At 42.4% G+C, this 22983-nt stretch overlaps 1 protein-coding gene across 1 annotated transcript in view; it reads left to right on the forward strand.

Annotated features, from left to right (window-relative positions):
* Positions 1-22983, forward strand: part of lyst (lysosomal trafficking regulator) — a 101419-nt gene that overhangs the window by 6122 nt on the left and 72314 nt on the right. Inside the window, exon 3 of the mRNA XM_034292354.1 lies at positions 16832-16926. Within this exon, the coding sequence (XP_034148245.1) occupies positions 16832-16926 (95 nt within the window). The remainder of the gene's footprint in view (positions 1-16831; positions 16927-22983) is intronic.

A 22983-nucleotide genomic window follows, 5' to 3' on the forward strand; every position in this document is an offset into this window, starting at 1 on the left:
TCTCTCTACTGGCTCGGTGTAATGTTATGACGGCTGTCTGTCTCTCTCTACTGCCTCGGTGTAATGTTATGACGGCTGTCTGTCTCTCTCTACTGCCTCGGTGTAATGTAATGACGGCTGTCTGTCTCTCTCTCTACTGCCTCGGTGTAATGTAATGACGGCTGTCTGTCTCTCTCTCTACTGCCTCGGTGTAATGTAATGACGGCTGTCTGTCTCTCTCTCTACTGCCTCGGTGTAATGTAATGACGGCTGTCTGTCTCTCTCTCTACTGCCTCGGTGTAATGTAATGACGGCTGTCTGCCTCTCTCTCTACTGCCTCGGTGTAATGTAATGACGGCTGTCTGCCTCTCTCTCTACTGGCTCGGTGTAATGTAATGACGGCTGTCTGCCTCTCTCTCTACTGGCTCGGTGTAATGTAATGACGGCTGTCTGCCTCTCTCTCTACTGGCTCGGTGTAATGTAATGACGGCTGTCTGCCTCTCTCTCTACTGGCTCGGTGTAATGTAATGACGGCTGTCTGCCTCTCTCTCTACTGGCTCGGTGTAATGTAATGACGGCTGTCTGCCTCTCTCTCTACTGGCTCGGTGTAATGTAATGCATTGTTAGCCCAGCCTAGCATTTAGTATTCTGCTGGATACAGTATGCTACTATGTAAGGCTACATCCTGCTTCATGGTGTCAAGGCTGTATGCCTTCTGGGTCCTTGTTCAGACTAATTCACTAAATGGGGTTCCGTTCAGGATGCTGCCAAGGTAACATGTTGTTTCAGAAATACTGGTATCAGCTTATTAGGTTGTGTTTTCTTGGCACCAAAGGGTAAGCCTATGATTCATTGACCCCTACAGACAGTAGCTGTTTCTCAATGTCAAGGATCCTTCCTTGGTAGGACTAGTCCTTCCAAGGAAGGATCCTTCAGAGGCTAGGCCAGGCTCCTCCTTAGCATTCGAAGAACACGTACAATGGAACAGGTTACCAAGTGCACGTCATTGCGTCATTACGTCAGTGAAAAGGCCTGCCTTCGTCTGGTAGTGATTTATAAAAGAAATGCCGGTGACGGCAACCAAACTAACAACTGTTAGCTAATATGACAGGTCCGGTTCAGTTAGCTAGCTAGCTAGCCTACCGTTAGCTCGTGAGTTATCTAGCTAATTATCAATAGCAATTTGTACTGGCATTTAAACGTTAAACTTTATTTTTATGTACTACCGTTTTAACAAAGGTACGGTAACGTTAAGCACTAAACTAAAGATACTTACATTTAAAAGCATATTGCCCCGTCACATTTTTCTTTTTTTTACGAGCTGGCAATGCCATGCGCATAGGATTGTGGGTAATATAGGAGCGCGAAGGATACACATGCATCCTTTGCCGTCTATGGGAAATTCTCCGAACGAAGGACTCAGTCCTTGGGGGGATTCGGAGGATCCTCGACATTGGAACGGTCCTTTGACGGACGTCGATGACGTAGCATCCTCCAAATTCTGGCTTCGAAGGATCCTTCCTTGACATTGAGAAACAGCTAGTGTTTTAGGAAAAGTCGTCTGGTTTAGTTAGAGAATTTTGACTATTAATAGTATGCTGTGGTTTAGTGGTCGTGGCCTGAAAATCTCAAATAGTCTTAAATCTAGAAGGGCCTAACAATTTACAGAGAAGGACTGTTGCGCTGGTGGACTGTTGCGCTGGTGGACTGTTGCGCTGGTGGACTGTTGCGCTGGTGGACTGTTGCGCTGGTGGACTGTTGCGCTGGTGGACTGTTGCGCTGGTGGACCGTTGCCAGGTATGGTATGCCACCTAACAGGAACTGAGGCACTTAGAGGACCTTAGTAAAACAAGAACTCGCTCTCGTTCTCTCTCTCGCACTCGCTCTCTGTCTGCCCATTATCCATCTTAATTGAACAAAAACAGAATAGCAAACCCAACAACAGAGCATTGTTTGTATATGTGTTTTACTACTACATGAGTAACATCTAAAGTCCACCTAAAGAAACCATGTGAATGTGGGTTTAATGTTATGGTTCTCATTAATCTAGTAAACTAGGCACACACCTGCTGTGAGTGAACCTGTGATTTTGTAGGAGTTTCACTTTCACTCTGAGTCTATATGGTGTTGCAAAATAACCACATGGGGGGGAAAAGTGCGCCACAAACACACACTGCACACACACGCATGTCCACACCATACACACGCACAGAGACTTCTCTCTCGCGCCCTTCTGGGTGTTGGATGAGTTCCTTATTGCGTCGACTCGTCAGACATTGAATAGAGCTAAATGATTCATATCTGTTGAGTGATCAGTGTGAGAGATGAAGAGTGGTGCTCGTGTCTCTAATGTCTAACCCAGCAGCTCGACCCGCACCACTGTCTGCTGACAGCTCAGAGGACACCTGTAAGTACTGTCACTGTTAGCTACTGAGGGATGTCACTCTGCTCCTGCTTATGACTGGTTCTTGTGTATACAGATCATGTTGACGTTAGATAGTTCTCTAACTGTTCCGGTGTCCTTTGATAAATGTGTTCTTATCCATTCATACAACTTCATGAAGTCATTTGGTTTGAATACAGGGATGTAGTGAGTGGAATATAGTGAAAGACTGTGTTTTTAGGGAGAGGCGTGTCTGGGAGAGGGAATATGCAGATGGGTGAATGTGATGTTACTCTGCTCTACCCACGCTGATACACCAGTTTACACATGCTGACTGATTAATCATAACCTTGACTCCACGTTAGTCCACAATCATCTCCACTTTCACATGATGTGGAAATTAACACCGATGAGCACGAGAGGGTTGGATACCAACATTGAACCTTTATTACAAACAACTGACATCTTCACTGAACAGAGAAAATCTACTACAAAGCCAGGTCAAACCAAGATGTCACAGATTAACAGCCGTTTGTCCCAGTTACTTGAATAAACAGAGGCCTGTTATTTACTTCCTCCACGGACCCTCCCCACAATATTTGCATAAACCTCAACCTTTTAGTACCCCTGCACAACCCATTCTTTACATTTACATTTCAGTTTTTTACCAAATAAGGAATAGGGCCACCGTTGTTCTTCAAAACCGTTCCAATCCTTCTGGGCATGTGGTCATACAAAGGAGGCGGTGTTGAGGCCATGGGTTAGTTAGGGGTGTTGAGGCCATGGGTTAGTTAGGGGTGTTGAGGCCATGGGTTAGTTAGGGGTGTTGAGGCCATGGGTTAGTTAGGGGTGTTGAGGCCATGGGTTAGTTAGGGGTGTTGAGGCCATGGGTTAGTTAGGGGTGTTGAGGCCATGGGTTAGTTAGGGGTGTTGAGGCCATGGGTTAGTTAGGGGTGTTGAGGCCATGGGTTAGTTAGGGGTGTTGAGGCCATGGGTTAGTTAGGGGTGTTGAGGCCATGGGTTAGTTAGGGGTGTTGAGGCCATGGGTTAGTTAGGGGTGTTGAGGCCATGGGTTAGTTAGGGGTGTTGAGGCCATGGGTTAGTTAGGGGTGTTGAGGCCATGGGTTAGTTAGGGGTGTTGAGGCCATGGGTTAGTTAGGGGTGTGAGTGATGTGTGTAACGGTATTTGTCTGGGTAGAATTCACTTCACCATGAAACTGATCGCTCCAACCACCCAGAGTTGTGTTGTCTACCTAAAATGTGTCTGAATGTAATGAATGACATCTCGTGGAAAATCGGGGTGAGTCATGCTTTTTTAAATGAGTGTCAGGTGGAGGGCTGCTTATCTTTTTATATCCAGTGCAGGGGAGGGTCATATAATCTGTAAACAGTGATATTCCCGTTTTTCACAAAGAGTTGGTTATTATGTCAATGTGTGTGTATTTGCCACAGAATGAGATTCATTTTCTTCCCCATCCTCACCTTTCTTATAGAATTATTTATGTAGCTAGAGTGCCGGACAATAGTTATACTCAGAATACTCCTTCAGGAGACCATTTCCAAGTTAGCTACAACATCAACAGCCTTTTCTTTATTTCTGTTACAGCTACCAAAATATTGTCTCAACCTCCTAATAGGAATATAGAATGAAGTACAAAGTAATACCTAGACAGAGAGTCTTTTGGCATTGCTGGTGATTGAGCTACAACACAAGGTTGGTGGGTCAGACACTGAAAGCTTTTGAAAAGAACAATACAGTATTTACCTCCTCATGCTGTAGGGGGATATGTCTGTCTCCACGCACCTAGATTTTTACATACACAATAATATATCAAGTACATTAAATGGTTGAAAGGAGACCTTGGTATTTGCTTTACATTGACCCAATCTATGCTGAGGGATTCCATTGACTTTCTCTCTGCTGATACCGCATTTGTTGAAACCTCTCTCTCCAGTTCTGGTCTACGATTCAGGTCTTTTGGTTGTTCCACTCCTAAAGAGGAGCAGCTCCTGCTTGGCTCCTGCTCGGCCCAGTCAGTTGGTACCCTAAGGGTATTCTACAGCAGTGTCCATAAATAGTGCATAGTCTGCAATTGTCTCAATCTGCCCTGGTTGGAATGAATGAGGTATAAAGGAAATCGGGTGCCATTTTGGATGCCCTTACCATCTCTTATTATGCATACTCTTAGAAAGCCGGTCTTTTAATGTAAAGGCACCGGACAGCAATGCTGGATACCATCCAGTCCTGCACGTCAAACAGCTGATCTTAATGCAGCCAACCAGGGATCAGATGTTCAATTCAATGAAGGAAGCGGTACAGTAGAGAAGTGCATTGTGTTGGACACATGCTTAAACTGCAGCTTAGCAGGCCGAGGAAAAACGGCAGTTACCATCTCTGTGTCGTTGTTTTTTTTGTTTGTACAACCCATACAACCAGGAATGAGTACTTCGTATAATTTACCCATACAACCAGGAATGAGTACTTCGTATAATTTACACATACAGCCAGGAATGAGTACTTCGTATAATTTACCCATACAACCAGGAATGAGTACTTCTTATAATTTACACATACAACCAGGAATGAGTACTTCGTATAATTCACACATACAACCAGGAATGAGTACTTCGTATAATTCACACATACAACCAGGAATGAGTACTTCGTATAATTTACCCATACAACCAGGAATGAGTACTTCGTATAATTTACACATACAACCAGGAATGAGTACTTCGTATAATTTACCCATACAACCAGGAATGAGTACTTCTTATAATTTACACATACAACCAGGAATGAGTACTTCGTATAATTCACACATACAACCAGGAATGAGTACTTCGTATAATTCACACATACAACCAGGAATGAGTACTTCGTATAATTTACCCATACAACCAGGAATGAGTACTTCGTATAATTTACACATACAACCAGGAATGAGTACTTCGTATATTTTACCAGGAGCTCTGTGGTGGCCCTTAGATATCAGTGTTTTGCTGTTGTCTGTCTGTTGTTACAGGACTATCGTCTATGATATGACCAAACGAAACGGGCATGACCAAAATTATCGGGCATTTGTTGGAGGATTTTTATGCCAAGTCATGAAAAGCAGCTGACTGTCATCTAACATCTAACAAATCGTAGTTTCTCACTGCGCACGACTAGATTTAAAATGTGTTCAGAGAGAAGCAAATTTGAAGAGGCGGCGCCGTCTTTCAAATCCGGTGTGTGGGAACATTTTGGATTCAGCATTCAATATGATGAGGGTAAGAAGACTAAACGAAGTACCGTCTGCAAGCATTGCTTTGCCAGTATCAGCTACTGGAGTGGATACACTTCTAACATGATGACGCCATTCAAACCGAAACCGGATCGTTACCGTGACCCACAAACCACAATACATACTGGACCATGGGCCCACTGTAGCGGACCATGGGCCCACTGTAGCGGACCATGGGCCCACTGTAGCGGACCATGGGCCCACTGTAGCGGACCATGGGCCCACTGTAGCGGACCATGGGCCCACTGTAGCGGACCATGGGCCCACTGTATCCTATTGGGTACCACCTGTCTGTTATTATAGGTAGGGTAGTGACATTTTCTTGTGGCTCGAACGTGGTGATATATTCATTAGGGATTCAACACAGCTTTGAAATGTTATTCTGGTCAGGTACTGTAAAGAGCTGCCCTATACCATACTGTTGAAAATACATGTATGTGCATGTAGTTTGCAGCGCAATAAATAGGTTTTGGAAATTATAGGACAATTACAACATATCATTATTCCGCCATTCAATTGTGTATTGAACCATAGGGAGCATACTGAATGGTTTGATTATGTACCGTGTACTGTTGGATCCCTGTTTACAACCCTGTACTAAGACCAGGCAGTCTACCAAAGACATTACTATATTCCTTTGGGGATCAACTGTTTGGCTTGGATTACTGCTTTGTGCGGTTGAGGAAAGAGTCTCGGCTGTCATGTGCCCAAGCCCAGAGAAGGTAGAGGTCACGGCCCTGAACTGTGAAAGGAGAGTGCTGGAGAACCAGGTGTACTTTAGACTTAGCTAGTTGATCAGTCACAGGCTGTTGTTCATCTAGATGTGCCCATTGTAACTATCCTGTTGGATTAAAAGGCATTTAGTCTGATGAAACCACTCATTTTGTAGAAGATGTTTGATATTTAGAAGAAACCTACAAAAACATTTGAACAAATTGCCAGAACATTTTCTGCTGGTTATCTCACAAATCCAATTGTTTCATGACAGATAACCTTTACATCTGTAGCTCTAAACACTGCCTCCTGGAATAGGGGTCCCAGCAGAGGCTGGTCAAATTGGCCAGGACTGTCTGGTTTGGAATGGCTAGTCATCCTATATAGTTGTCTTGCCTTATGATTTTTATGTGTTCCTCCGGCATGTAGGGTTCCTCCATGTGGGATTTCTGGGATACACTTTTTGGCTGAGCAAACAGAGTGACAAGAAGCAGAATAGTATCAGATACGGTTACAAGGAAATGGCTCTCAAATTTGTCACAAGTCACGCTGAGCGTTGTGCAACAAAATCTGGCCTTATTCGCAAATTGGACATCACAAAGTGGTGTTGGGAAAACCAGCATGGTGTTTCCATTAGCTGTCCAACTGAGATGATCCTCTGGCTCATCACTGGACTTGCTCATCCTGACACACTACACTTTGACATCAGTCTGTTTACCCCCCCCTACACCTCTATTGTCCTTTCAATAGCAGGAAATGTAGTTAAATAATTCATCTGTGGTTCTTTGGTGACTCAGATTGCAACCCCAACCTCTGAAAGATACACTGAAAATGCAATCTAACTAGGCTGTTTATTATCACACCTTCTACTTGTGGTCGCTGACATTGATGTATTTGAAGGTTTTGATTGATCACACCTTCCTACGTGGAGGGATGTGTCTCTGCAACCACGACCAGTGGCTTGTGTTGGACGGAGATGTTTGAATGGTAGCTTGGCAGATGCAGGAGCAAGAACAGGTAAGTTTTCTGTGTCGTTTGGGCCCTCTGCTTGTAAGCTCTTTAGTGGGTGCTTCATTACACAAGTACATAATTTACTAGATCAGTGTTTCCCAAACCTGGTCCTGTGGACCTGAAGGGGTGCATGTTTTTGCGCTGGCACTCCCACCAGACTCAAATGAGGCCCTTCCACTTTCACACTTGATTGACATATTCAACTCTATCAATCAGGTGTGTGGGTGCTTGGGCAAAAACCAGGACTAGGAAACACACAAGCAGGGGTCTGTGGTGGCCCTTTGACGTTCATTACTTTCTATGTGCGTTCACTAAAACGGTGTAGTTGAATGTTTTGATGGTTGTCACCTTCCTACGTGGGCTGGCGTGTCACCGGAAACAGAGCAACCAAAGGCAGACAGGCGTTCCAAGGCCCTAACAACAGCTCACTATACTCTAGATAGACCTGTATCTGACTCCCCGCGGGGGTTGAATATCTGCATGTTTCCCTTCCTCTGAGATTAGATTGAACTTTATTGTTATTGAACAGTGTGAGTACAATACAACGAAATGCAGTTAGCATCTAACCAGAAGTGCAAATAGAAGAGGGCAGGAAATGTACAAGTATAGTGTGTGTTACAAGTGGAATGCATAGATGTGCAATGATGGCAAATACAGTGCAAATGGCAATTCAAAATGAGCAATGAAGGCAAATGGGGGAGGGCGGAAAATGTACAAGTATTAATTATATGTATGTACCAGTGGGAAATGAAGAGTTGTGCGGTGAGGCAAGTACAAATGTCAACTTGGCCTGTGCAATCGAGCAGGTTGGAGGTATAAGGTAGTATGTACAACTGAGATGTAGGGATAGAAGCAATGTGGTTCCTGAGGTAGACGCATACATAGTAGTACAAGGGATTAGTGCAACAAGGTCCCTGACAGGCAGTACAAAATCGTTGGGTCACAGAGTTCAGCAGGGTTACAGTAGATGGTAAGAAACTGTTCCTGAGCCTGCTGGTGCAGGAATGAAAAGACCTGTACCGCCTGCCTGATGGTAGAAGGGCAAACAGTTTGTGGCATGGATGTGAAGGGTCCCTGATGATGCTGTGCACCCTGCCCAGACTCCGCTTGGGACGTTATGAGAATTCCATGCCATGATTATCCTGGCCAAAATGATCCCGATTTACTATTTGCTTGTGATAGGAGACATGAGAGCTGATCCAGGCAATTGCTCTTTGAATAAATATCATGCAACGCACATCATTACTATTTAATAAATGGTTATAAAAATAGTAGCTACTATAAATATCATCATCATAATTTCATGAAAGTGCTTGCTTATTTGATGTGACATGAAAATATCTGAGTTAATATATTGATGGTAACACATCACGATACAGTGATTGTGATGTGTTACTGCTAGCAAGCGCTTAGGCAGCGTAGTTAACATGACACTTACTGTCCACAAGCCATGTCCGTATGGCTTCTCTATCCGTATTCAACAGACCATGTCATGGACGTAGTCAAACCACACTGAGACACAGAATGGTCTCGATTGTGCCGCAGTAGATGTTCACAAGGATCTTTTGATTTCTTCAGCCTCCTCAAAAAGTACAGGTGCTGCTGCACCTTTTTGAACTGGGTTGTGGTGTTGAGGGTCCAGGAGAGGTCCTCAGAGATGTGGACACCCAGGAATTTGAAGCTTCACACGCTCCACCTCAGTGCCTTCGACAAGAACTGGGGTGGGGACTGCAGCCTTCAGACTTCCTGTAATCCATGATGAGCTCCTTGGTCTTTGCATTGAGGGCCAGGTTGTTATCAGCGCACCATGTCGCCAGGCACTTTGACCTCCTCCCTGTAGACTCGTCATTGTCACTGATCAGTCCTACCACCGAGGTGTTGTCTGCAAACTTGGCGATGGTGTTGGAACTGTGTACAGGAACGCAGTCGTAGGTGACGAGGAAGTACAGGTGAGGACTCAGCACGCAGCCTTGTGAAACACCAGTGGTCAGGATCAGAGTGGAGGAGGCGAAGTTGTCTAACCTGACAGACTGGGTTCTGTTGATTAGGAAGTCCAAAGTCCAGTTGACCAGCCTAGAGGGGATGACCATGTTGAATGCTGAGCTACATTCTATGAATAGCATTCTCACATAGGGGTTGGTTTTGTCCAGGTGGGTCAGGACAGAGTGTAAAGCCGTGGAGATGGCATCATCTGTAGACCTGTCCGACTGGTTGGCAAACTGATAGGGTTTACCCGCAGTGTTGGGGGGAGGCAGGACTTAAGGTGGGCCAGGACTAGTAGTGAAAATCAGTATCTGATAGAACTGATATTTATTGTTGGTATTGCTCTAAGAGGCATAATATTCTCCAGAGAGCAGGGTGAGTGCTGTAGTTTGGTAAAGCCTGTTGAACATCTGACCACAGGGAAAGACCACAAAGACCAGTAATTGCTTTATTCAGGAGTTTGTGTACAAAACTGTAATTAGGTCAGTTTTTTGTCTTTAGCTTTCATTTGCACAGAAGACCTGTACAGGAGACAATATATCTGAATGTGGAGTACCAATTAAGAATGATGGGTTGCAAGAGTCAGGAAATTTCTATTGGCTGTTCTAACAGGAAAATACATCTCTAGATTAAATACTCACATTAATGGTGTGTCTTGCTTTATCATATGAGCTTGTGGATACAGTTTGTATGTCTCCATGAAGGAAGTTTCACAATCCACATGTTAAATTGGCACAATGACTGATAAGTGACAAGCCTACAGAAACAGCTAGCCTGCAAACACTTGTTAACAACAGAGCTGAATCTAATTGGCAGCTGTGTTCAGCTGATCTACAGAGGATGGTTAACCTGCAACAAGCCCGGCTTTAGGGTTAACCCGCAACGAGCCCGGCTTTAGGGTTAACCCGCAACGAGCCCGGCTTTAGGGTTAACCCGCAACGAGCCCGGCTTTAGGGTTAACCCGCAACCAGCCCGGCTTTAGGGTTAACCCGCAACCAGCCCGGCTTTAGGGTTAACCCGCAACCAGCCCGGCTTTAGGGTTTACCCGCAACGAGCCCAATTGTCTTCGTTGGTTGTTGGCTCAGGCAGCAACAGATTCTGCATCACGTTTTCTGGTAGGCATTTTGCTACTGATAAAACGATCAGTAACACCAAAGAACTTTAACCTCATGCTTTCCATGTCATTACCCTCTCTGTGTGACTTTTCATTTTCATTACATACATTATTATACTTCTATATTTATGCCTAATCTCACTTTATTAGCTACTTTTTGTATTTCTCACCTTCTATTATTGTAGTTTTTTTCTGCCAGCTCATTTTTCTTTCTCCTGTCTCTTGTCTTTCGCATCCATACATTGTTTCTTTTCTTGCCATTCCTCTGCCTGTCTTCCTGCCTGTTTGTCTGTCTGCTGGCCGTGGGGTGCTATGTTGTCCAGTAATCCTCTCAAGGTGCTGTCCATCTCTGCCTCCCTCCTCATCCCCCTGGTGCTCCTGCCGCTGGATCCTCCTCTTCCTCCTCCTCCTCTTCCTCCTGCCTTATGAAACTGGTGAGTCTGGCTGTTGCTGAACAGTGTGTTCTTATTTTCATGCACAGAACAGATCTTAGTAGATCTTTGGAACATTGAACTGCAAGCCAGCTCAGGGGTAGTTCCTCTTATGTAAATTTAGGAATTTAAATAACTATTCTTATTTGATTTATTACATCAGAGAAAAGACCAACCCAGATTCCACAGTACCCTGCCTCGCAGGTCAAAATAGACCAGGAATTAATGAACATGCTCCAGTAAAATATATTTTACTGTTGTGATTTACAGGCTGATGTCCAGATACTGTAAAAGTTATTCCTAATTAACTGAGATTTGTTTCATTAGGACACATTACTGTGTGGTTAGTTACTGTCGGGCCCAGTACTGTGTGGTTAGTTACTGTCGGGCCCAGTACTGTGTGGTTAGTTACTGTCGGGCCCAGTACTGTGTGGTTAGTTACTGTCGGGCCCAGTACTGTGTGGTTAGTTACTGTCGGGCCCAGTACTGTGTGGTTAGTTACTGTCGGGCCCAGTACTGTGTGGTTAGTTACTGTCGGGCCCAGTACTGTGTGGTTAGTTACTGTCGGGCCCAGTACTGTGTGGTTAGTTACTGTCGGGCCCAGTACTGTGTGGTTAGTTACTGTCGGGCCCAGTACTGTGTGGTTAGTTACTGTCGGGCCCAGTACTGTGTGGTTAGTTATGGCTCTGATGTTGTTTAGAGGAAGATGTGTTCCTGTGGAGTGGTGGTTGTTGTAATATACACAGGAAGTTGAGTCATTGCATCACAAAACTGTCAAATAAAGGTTTTCCTTGTTCTACAACCAATGAATGCCTCCATCACCATGACAAGCCATTCACTCTTTCAATACCAATGACTGATCCTATAACTCTGTAACAATAACTAATCCTATAACTCTGCACCAATAACTAATCCTATAACTCTGCACCAATAACTAATCCTATAACTCTGCACCAATAACTGATCCTGTAACTCTGCACCAATAACTGATCCTGTAACTCTGCACCAATAACTGATCCTGTAACTCTGCACCAATAACTGATCCTGTAACTCTACACCAATAACTGATCCTATAACTCTGCACCAATAACTGATCCTGTAACTCTACACCAATAACTGATCCTATAACTCTGCACCAATAACTGATCTTATAACTCTACACCAATAACTGATCCTGTAACTCTACACCAATAACTGATCCTATAACGGAATGCTTTCGTGTGAAATGCAGCCAAAATTTTGAACATTTAGGGTTTCTACATGCTAGCATCAGAGCAAGTGTAATATGTTAACTAGCGATCACGTGCGGTGAATGTTGATGATGCATCTTACGTCCGTTTCGGAGCAACAGAGGGAAAATATTTCAATTTCATTTAAGTGGCACTGAAACGAGGTACCGAAATGTGCGTTCTAATTTGCGTTCCAACCTTTTCCATAACCGACATAATTGTAGCTTGCACAATTTGTTTTCTGCAGTATTTGTGGTGGAAACATGGCTCTCCTCCCTCTTAGTTCTCTCTCACCCTCTTTCTTCCCCTCCTGCTTTCTCTCCCTGTGTCTCCCACTGTCTCTCAATTCAATTTAACATTTCAAAGTGGTTTATTAGCATGAAAGCCATTTGTTTACATTTCCAAAGCCAGTGGAAAATGTTTGATTTTGTTTACCAGTGTTTCGGTGAGCTGTGGGAAATGTCTATTTCAATGCTCATACATTTGTCAGGAGGTTAGGAAGAGCAGTTCTGTTTTCACCTAATTTATTAGGCCTGTCAAATGCATGTGGGCTGAGTTCAGAGTCTATTTAAACCTAGTCCAGGTCAGAAGCATGACCAGATGGACAAGGACAGGGACAACACGGGGGGAGGGCACATTATTGTGTCCTACTCCCCGGTACAATAATGTGGGGCTGAGACAGGGGGCTGAGACAGGGGGCTGAGACAGGGGGGTCTACATGTACGTAAGCCATTCCATTCCAGTATCTGTTAAACTCCAACACAGGCTCACCTCATTTTACTTAATGAAGTACTGATTAGGTGATTACCTGAACCAAATCTAATTTAACAAGGAAAAGTATAAAAGACGCTGCTGTTGTCATCACTATCCTCATACAATCGGGCCAGCTGGATGGCTAAAACAGTGCAAGAAGTACCTCAAAGGTTTGAATTTGAATAAAAAAATAACTATTCAGCTTGACAAAAGATTTGATAAGAAAAGCTTTGAGTGAGAAAAAGAAGGGTTCAATTCTGGCTTTACTGGCTGAGGGATGCAGTGAGCATCAGGTTGCTTCCATCCTGAAAATGTCAAGTACAAGGTCAAGCAACAGACACTTGGGACAACAAAGCTACAGACAGTCAGAGGGCTAAAACGACTGTCCACTGACCGAAATGACCGGCAACTCATTCGAATGTCACTCAACAACCGTAGGATGACAACAAGAGACCTACAAAAAGAATGGCAAACAGCAGCTGGGGTGAAGTGGATGGCGAGGATGATTCAAAACAAGCTGCTAGGGGCAGGGTTGAAGTTGTGCAAAGCTTGAAAAAAGCCCTTCATCAATGAGAAGCAAAGAAGAGCCAGGCTGAAGTTTGCAAAAGACCATAAGGATTGGATGGTAGATGAATGGAGTAAGGTCATCATCTTTGATGAGTCAAATGTTCAGATTTGCCCGACACCTGGTCATCTAATGGTTAGGAGGGGCCACATGAGGGAGGCCTTTGTGAAGGACGCATGAATCAAGTTAAGTACAATGTTATCCTGGAAGAACACCTGCTTCCTTATGCTCTGACAATGTTCCCCAACTCTGAAAATTGGTTTTTGTGATGTAAAGGGACATTCACGTGGAAGAGGAAGTTCACCTTTCAGCGACCCAAAGCACACATCCAAATCCACAAAAGCATGGCTTCACCAGAAAAAGATTCATGTTTTGGAATGGTCCAGCCAGAGCCCAGACCCGAATCCAATTGAACATCTGTGGGGTGATCTGAAGAGGGCTTTGCACAGGAGATGTCCTCGCAATCTGACAGATTTGCAAAGAAGAGTGGGCAAATATTGCCACGTCAAGATGTGCCATGCTTATAGACTCCTACTCAAAAAGACTGAGTTCTGTAATAAAATCAAAAGGTGCTTCAACAAAGTATTAGTTTAAGGGTGTGCACATTTATGCAACCAGGTTATTGTGAGTTTACATATTTATTTATTTTCGCCTCTCAAAGATTCAATTGAATTGTTCACTTTATAGGTCACATTAAAGGTGGAAAAAGTTCTGACATGATTTACCTTTTGTCTCACTCTTTTACATCACTAAAACATGGCATTTTAACAGGGGTGTGTAGACTTTTTATATCCACTGTACAAAATGTAATGTTTTTGGGAAGTCATATAAAGCAAGCGTAGATTTATTTGTGGTCCCCTGCTCCCAAAAGGAAGTTTGGGGTCCCCTGCTGGAGCTGCTGCCCCCACGAAAGGATACCGGATAAGCGGATGAAGATGAGATGTTCTATGGTTTGGTATAAATCCAATTTTGCTTTGTACTCAGAACATTGTGTTTATGAAGGAAGTCAAGAACTCTAACATTTGTAATACTGCAGAAAACCTTCCCCGGGTTACTGTTCAAACAAATGCCTCTATAATTGCTAGGGTCAAATTTGTCTCCATTTTTAAAGATTGGAGTTATTGGTTCCAAATGTCTGGGAAATAACCTATGCTTTGGATCAAATTAAGCACTTCTAATTAGGCCAATTTATGTTTGTAACTTGTTAATTTAAGAATGTCATTTAGGATCTCCTCATGTCCGCATGCTTTTTTTAATTTGAGGGCCTGAAGTTTTTTACAGAGCTCCTGTTCAGTAATTGGGGAGTCTAAAGGATTTTGTTAGTTCTTTATAGATGCCTCCAATTTAATCAACTTCTCGTGTATTTGGCACTGTTCTGCATTAGCATGGGTTTTAACAGTGCTGTTTAGAGCTTTCAAGTGTGTTGTCCAAATGTCACAGCTTTGTATTACCATTTCCTCTCGTTTGTGTTTGTTTAGGTTGTAGGTTGTTGTTGTTTATTGACTCCTCAATGTCATTTACTTTCCGTGGCATTGTGCGGTAGTGTATGTTTATGATTTTAAATCTCACAGGACTGAAGGCGTAGTTCTGTATTGAATGAGTCTCTATGCTTTTGGTTTGATTGATTTCAAGGTTTTTGTTTTTTCCTGATAGTTTTACCATCTGTATCATACTTTTTATACTTTTATTTTTGGGGGGTTGTTGGATGTCAGCATTAGCTGTGCACTTTTAGCCGTCTGCCTGAATATAGTGCTGATGTTGTTCCCTTCTACGTTGACACCCATACAGTGGGTGTATGTGGTATCCAGAAAGTTATCTAGCATTGTTTGGATTTTTGGGTTACTGATTGCTTTCTTGTATTCGTCTGTGGTGTTTTGGGCCCATCTGTATGATTTGTTGATGTTACAGCTTACTGGGCTTTAAACATGTGGTTGTGTCTGTCTGGTCTTTTATAGAACCAGGTAATTTGGCTGTGATCCGATAAAGGGGTTAGTGGCTTAACAGTGATTGAGCTGAGAGAGAAGGGGTCCATGTCTATAACCATATAGTCTACAGTGCTTTGGCCAAGAGGTGAGCAATAGATGGGTCTTCCCAAAGAGTCCCTCTGTAACCTACCATTGACAGGGTACAGACCCAGGCTTCGGCAAAGCTGTAACAGGTCCTTTCCATTTTCCATTTCTGTTCACGATGTTGTTTCTAGGTGGTAGATTAAAGTCGTTTGAGACACTATGACCTGTAATGTGGCTATCCCCTTGAGTGCTGACATGACCAGGAAGTGTTCCTGTGCGTGGAAATATTTTTTCTGGGAAATATGTGGATTCTGATGCGGAGATATATGTTGCACAGAGAAACACACCTTTTTCTGTCAGTGTAACTTATTTTCTTATTTGCCAATTTTGAGGGGGTCAATAAATGTTTGTAGTTTGGATTTATACCATATGATTGATCCACCAGTCTCTTTTGACAGAGCTTTGCTTCTTGGATGGAATAATGATTTCTCTGTAGTTTGTGAGACAGACCCCTGAAGGATGATGATGATATCATCTTTTTTTAGGGTTGTTTTGGACAATGCTAAACTCTTCAGTCCGAAGGCTGTTGAGTATTGGCCCTGGGTGTTCCATATGCTGGTTGATAATGCTTTCATATTGTAGAGAAAATCAGACTATAGTAATAGTACTAACTAGGTTGTTAAGAGTGAGGGAGTAAATATCTATTTTAATTGTTTCAATAAACATTTGTGTGTGTGCGTTTGGGTGTGCATGTTGTAGGAATCTGTAGGTGTTTATATGATTGAATGTGTGGATTTTCCCATGTGATTGTATTTATTACATTTTTGTGTGGGAATGTGAGTTTGTGGGTTTGTAAATGAAGGGAGGTTTGTGTATGTGTGTTTGTGTGTGCATGTTTCAGAGTGTGTATATTCTGTATCTATAGGTGTTTATATGAATGTGTGTGGATGGGTCAGTGTGCATGTGTTTACTGTAGTTTAGTACAGATTTACTGGAGGAGCTGTTTAATCTCACTCAGTCCCCCTGTCTTTGCCTCTCCTCTCTCTGCCTCTCCTCTCTCTGCCTCTCCTGTCTCTGCCTCTCCTGTCTCTGCCTCTCTTTCCCTTTCTCTTGCCCGGTGTCTCTGTTTGTGTTCATAAAATGAAAGAACCAAACCAGATGTTTTGAGGCTCCTCTGTAGGATCATCTTTCTGTAGATTAGCTTTGAGAATCACTTTGAAATCAATGTCATTTCATTGCTGTTTATGCACTTTGATAATTAGTTGCTTTAATCCTATTTTTGCAATTCATTTTTAAGGCGTTTGCAGTGTGCTCCAACTGATTGTGGTATTCCTCCCCAGGTCAGTCTGACTGTTTGTGGTATTCCCCCCCAGGTCAGTCTGCAGTGCCTGGAGAGTTTCCTGTGTCTGTTCTACAGTGTCCGTCATCTTCACAACCACCATGGTAACAAGGATTCTCTGAAGTTCTGGTAAGGCTCTGATTCTGCCTGAAGGTTGATACCTGTAAGCATGAGCCATTTGTTATTGAATTACATCACACAAGTAAACACAGAGTTGACCTGCATTTCCACAAACATACATGGCTGTTTTAGACAGTATCTGAAAATTGTAAAGTAAAGGTCTGTGTAGGACATAATTAAGTGAAAACTTTGTATTTTGTAAATAGAACAAAGACATCAAGGCATTATTGAACACGAAATAGACGAGGTGCTGCCGGCTTCTCCTTTTTCCAGGGGAGAGAGTGTTCACAACTCCTTTTTCCAGGAGAGAGAGTGTTCACAACTCCTTTTTCCAGGAGAGAGAGTGTTCACAACTCCTTTTTCCAGGAGAGAGAGTGTTCACAACTCCTTTTTCCAGGAGAGAGAGTGTTCACAACTCCTTTTTCCAGGAGAGAGAGTGTTCACAACTCCTTTTTCCAGGAGAGAGAGTGTTCACAACTCCTTTTTCCAGGAGAGAGAGTGTTGCCCACATTTCTTCTCTCCCCAACCACTCATTCAAACGTCCAAGTTCTCTCTGAAAAAATCAGTTGACAGGCCAATGATGGCATAAACATTATGGAATGCTAGCCAAATATTAAAACAGTTGGTTACATTAATGAGATAACATCCCCCCTTTTCAATCCTCATCCTCACACCTCCATGTGGACTGTTATTGAAGTGCATGGAGGTTTAATGAGATTAGTTGGAAAAGTGCCGCATTTAACTTGTCAAAGACCTATGTGTGAGTCAGTGTTCTAAATATGCAACCTTTTATTAATAATATGTGGGAATGTCGTGTCCTGTATTATTAAAACCTGTTTGTTCTGGGAAGAAGGGCCTGTAGCTTTTTGCTGTAAAAAGTTTTTGGTTGAAATCATGATTCGTTCCACCTGATACAACTTAGCATATTTTATACCTTAATCATGGCACATGAGAAACGGGACTGAGAACATTTTTGGTACCATCTAATGGTGGTTCATCGGCTAGGAAAACATTGGAAGGTTAAAGAAAACTAACAAAATCAATCAAATCTGTGGTCTCATTAATGTATTTCTAGCTATTTCTAAATATGACGGTTTTACATTCACATAAAAAGTGCTTTACCTGTCCTGGACCATCATGAACGGCCACCAGACTGAGGTTAAGAAGACATTCAGTTCCATCATGTAGTTCTTCTAACATCACACATGACGCCAATGTTGATCATGATGGTGATAGCAACAGTGCTACTGATCACAAGTTAGCAGTGTTGATTTTTACCCTGCCCTGGCACCCCAAGAAAGCTCTGACTGTGTAGTGACACAGAATGTAATGTCTGATCCATATGTGGCCTTCCCAGCTGACAGACAGGGAGAGGTGCAGCCTAGTGAGAAAAGCAAGATATATGAATGCACTTGATCATGATTAAGAAACTGTAGGCAAACACTTGAACAAAGTGGCTAAGTTCTTTGTGCTTCACTGTTGCTGTAACTTATAAGGCAGTATATGTACCCTTCAGATAATTCTTGTTAAACTAGATGATTTACTCTACAGAAACAGACAGCAATGTAAGTGTCTTTGGAAGTGACTGTCCCATTCAACAATAAAGAAAGGTGTGTTTGATAAGGACAACAAGGTAAAAGATAGATGATGTTGGGGCCTCAATCTGTTTCTGCCTAGGGCCCCCAAATCTCTAAAACCGGCACTGAGCTTGAAAATACTTCCCCTCCAAAATCATTAGACAAGCAGTTGGATGGCCAAACCACTGCAGTCTCCACTTGTTGGCAGGATGTCTGCAGAAGGTGAATACGTTATTGCATTTGTAATGTCAATATTACTGAAAATGTGCTTCCTCTTATAGAAGATAAGAGATGGAGACAGTGAAATGTGAAGAGAGAGATGGAGACAGTGAAATGAGTCAGAGGGGCGAAAGAAAAGAGAGGACAGAAAGAAAGAGAGAGTGAGCGAGCAAAGCGAGTCAGAGGGGCGAAAGAAAAGAGAGGACAGAAAAGTAAGATGTGTGGTTCAGGCAGACAATGAAACAAAGGAGATCGAAGAGGAAATGTTAGTGGCCAAAAACGTTACTTGATAGACTAACTGTAATTTTTATCCACGTTACAAAAAGTATTACAAAAGTATAATCCAAAATAAATATAAACATCTTGGCATTAAATGTAGTCGGGAGTTTAGAAGACTGCGCAAAAAAGAATGAGTTAGTGTCCTGTATTAGCTATGGAGACAGTGCTTCTAAAAGCCTTTCCACTACATTTGAGATTTAATCAATGTAAAAAATCTCATGATGTATGCGCGGCTAAGAAATACCTTCCCAGGCTGAAACACCGGACTCTTCTAGCGAACAGCATTCACATTCTTTTTATGGTAGACTACAAAGCTTTGTGTAGCTAGTTTGGAGTCTGTGTCCATGCTGTCATTTGTTTTTGTTTTCAAAATGATTTTTCTTTTAGTGTTGATTAAGTACCTTGTCTAAAAAGCCAATACCCGTGATTAGCCCTGTTTGAGAGTTGACAAGCGTTTGTCTACTGTAGAGACTAAACTTGGGGGCATATCCTAAGGAAAACTTTAGATTAGATTAAACTTTGTCATTGAACATACAAGTACATCGAAATGCAGTTGCATCCAACCAGAAGTGCAAAAAGATGGGGGCAGAAAATTAAGTATTAAGTATAATGTATGTACAAGTGGGATGTATAGATGAAGGCAAATGCAAACGGCAGTTCTGAACTCCAATTTGCCACGCAGGTCTGGTACTCTAAAACGTTGGCCAGGGTTGTCCGGTCTGCTGTACCACCAGTACAACATGTTCTGTACAGGAGACATGGTCTCTATTTATTCCTGTTGTACCAGTCAAATATGACTGTCAGTTGAAATAAACCCTTGTGTTGTAAGAAAACATGTTGTTTTCATATGTTATGAATCTATTTTGATGGGTTTTCCCATACATTTTGTGTTTTTACGTAGGTTTAAGAATATCAAAATGATTATTGATATCACAATATTCATGATCAATATCGCAATATCACATTTTGTCAATATCGTGCAACCCTAACTAAAAGACAACATGGCTATTGAAAATGTATCTTATTATCTTAATTAATTTTATCATACTAATAATCAATATTGTTTTATGCCCTAGTCTGAAGTTCTGGTTGGGTTCTAATTCTGTACAGTATAGCTTTGTCATGCTCTGGCCTCGTGCAGCTAGACCTCATTAGAGAGAGCAGGAGACCGAACATGGGATTTTGAAGTCTTTAGAGGGACAAAGATGTCCCTTGTGAAGCAACATGGTTACAAGCTAACCCTTAATTATATGTATATCTTCCAAAACATATAAAGCTTCAACAAATACACCTCTGTTGTTACTTTAACTCACCCTAAAAGGAAACCTTCATAAACATTGTCAAGACAGGCTGTGTAAAACAACACACTAATGACCTACATTGAATCTTTACAATGTGGAAATATTATTGTACTTCTCTAAATTCAAGGGAGTCTGTATAGTCACCCTGGAACAGTTTCACATCTGAACTTCCACCCTAAAGCGTTTCTGTGCTGTTTTAAAGAAACAACGGTTATCTGGAAAGTGACTAAGCATGTTGCTGTGGTTGTTTGATGCCTGAGATGTGACCAACTGTCGCTTCCCCAAAACCTATTCTCTATTTAGTTCACTACGTTCAACCAGAGCCCTATGAGGGACAAGTGCGTGCCCTATTAACAGGATGACATTGGGAGTGTAGGCTGTGACTCAAGCCTCACCTAAAACCACATGACAGGAAGCCTCATGTCTGCCAGAGGAGGACATTGAGAAGATGCTTCTCTCTCTAACTCTACCCCAAGCCATCTGCTGTTGCAGGATCAGTTAGCCTGCACATCACTGGTCATGAGTTGACCTTTTCACACTCAGTCAATAAGGGTTTTGTGTTGTTTGTGGCTCTTCTTGGTATCAGTACAGTGGGGGGAACAAGTATTTGATACACTGCCGATCTTGCAGGTTTTCTCACTTACAAGTCTGTCATTTTTATCATAGGTACACTTCAACTGTGAGTGACGGAATCGAAAACAAAAATCCATATGTATTTGATACATCAGAAAAGCAGAACTTAATATTTGGTACCGAAACCTTTGTTTGCAATTGCAGAGATCATACGTTTCCTGTAGTTCTTGACCAGGTTTGCACACACTGCAGCAGGAATTTTGGCCCACTCCTCCATACAGACCTTCTCCAGATCCTTCAGGTTTCAGGGCTGTCGTTTGGCAATACAGACTTTCAGCTCCCTCCAAAGATTGTCTATTGGGTTCAGGTCTGGAGACTGGCCAGGCCACTCCAGGACCTTGAGATGCTTCTTACGGAGCCACTCCTTAGTTGCCCTGGCTGTGTGTTTCGGGTCGTTGTCATGCTGGAAGACCCAGCCACGAACCATCTTCAATGCTCTTACTGAGGGAAGGAGGTTGTTGGCCAAGATACATGGCCCCATCCATTCTCCCCTCAATACGGTGCAGTCGTTCTGTCCCCTTTGCAGAAAAGCATCCCTAAAGAATGATGTTTCCACCTCCATGCTTCACGGTTGGGATGGTGTTCTTGGGGTTGTACCAAAAAAGCTCTATTTTTTTCTCATCAGACCACATGACCTTCTCCCATTCCTCCTCTGGATCATCCAGATGGTCACTGCTCTCCCTCTGTCTCTCTGTCACACACACACACACACACACACACACACACCCACCCACACCCCTCCGTGCACACCGCGTCTCCATGAGAACGAGTGTTCGATGTTGAAGGAAGTTTGCGAAAGGTTGGTATCTCGTGAACACCTTTACACAATCACATTAAAAAGTGGTATAAAAATATTTTAAATTCTGAATATAATTTCGTCAGTGTGTTAATGTCTACCTGAGAAGCGATTGCGCCTTCTTTAGAAAGTTAACTAGTCGCAAGTTTGAGGTAAAATGCACTTGGGTTGTCGATGTCAAAACCCTATAAGCTGTGATTCAAATATTAAATAATGTTATGTCATTTTTACTTTTACACTGAATGTTTGCTGCTTCAATCCAGATGAGTAGGCAGAAGGCTATTGTATAAATTTAGAATAGGGTGTGAAAATTGTACAGCTGTGGTATTTGTATAGTGTGAATTCTGTTTAGAAGATGTGTAACGTTAGATTTTTGGTACGGCGTGTGAATTTTGTAAGAGGTAACGTTAAAGGAATTTCCATGGGGTGTGAATTTGGTAGGCCTCTAGGGTGTTAAATGTGTATATTTTGTGAAGGCGTGAACCATATTTAATATAATAAAGTTCTGTGTAACATTATTAACGAAGGAATTATTTTAACTATCCCTTTCAGATACTTTTTTCAAAACATTAAAGCAAATCTACTAAATAGTGATCCGATGGCTAAAAACTTCATCTGCATTTTGAGTTCTATCTATGCTCTTGGCAAAGGTCATAACGAAACTAGTGCTAGACATATAAATGTATGATGATTTATGGTTATCACAGGCTTTGAGTGCTAACATCTGTGAATCTGTGCCTTGCTCCAAATATACATATCATAACAATTTGCCCCTAAACAACATAGTTTTTGTTGAGTTATTAATACACAATACTTTTTCTGACCTTTTTGAATCTTGCCCCTGACAAATAGCCCATATTACAAAAAAAGACTAAAACTAACACTATAACTAATAAAAACTAAACTAAAACTAAGGATTTTCAAAAAAAAAAAAAAAAACTTAACTAGCAAACCCACTTTAAAAACTAATTAAAATTTGAAAACAAAGTCAAAACAAAATAAAAATAAAAACTAATAAAAAATGCAAAACTATAATAACCTTGGCCTGGAATTGCGCTGGCTTGAGCAGGGGGACCTTGCGTGCGCTGCAGGATTTTAATCCATGACGGCGTAGTGTGTTACTAATAGTTTTCTTTGAGACTGTGGTCCCAGCTCTCTTCAGGTCATTGACCAGGTCCTGCCGTGTAGTTCTGGGCTGATCCCTCACCTTCCTCATGATCATTGATGCCCCACGAGGTGAGATCTTGCATGGAGCCCCAGA

Source organism: Esox lucius, chromosome 5, assembly GCF_011004845.1.
Source record: "Esox lucius isolate fEsoLuc1 chromosome 5, fEsoLuc1.pri, whole genome shotgun sequence".
NCBI classification, from domain to species: Eukaryota; Metazoa; Chordata; class Actinopteri; order Esociformes; family Esocidae; genus Esox; species Esox lucius.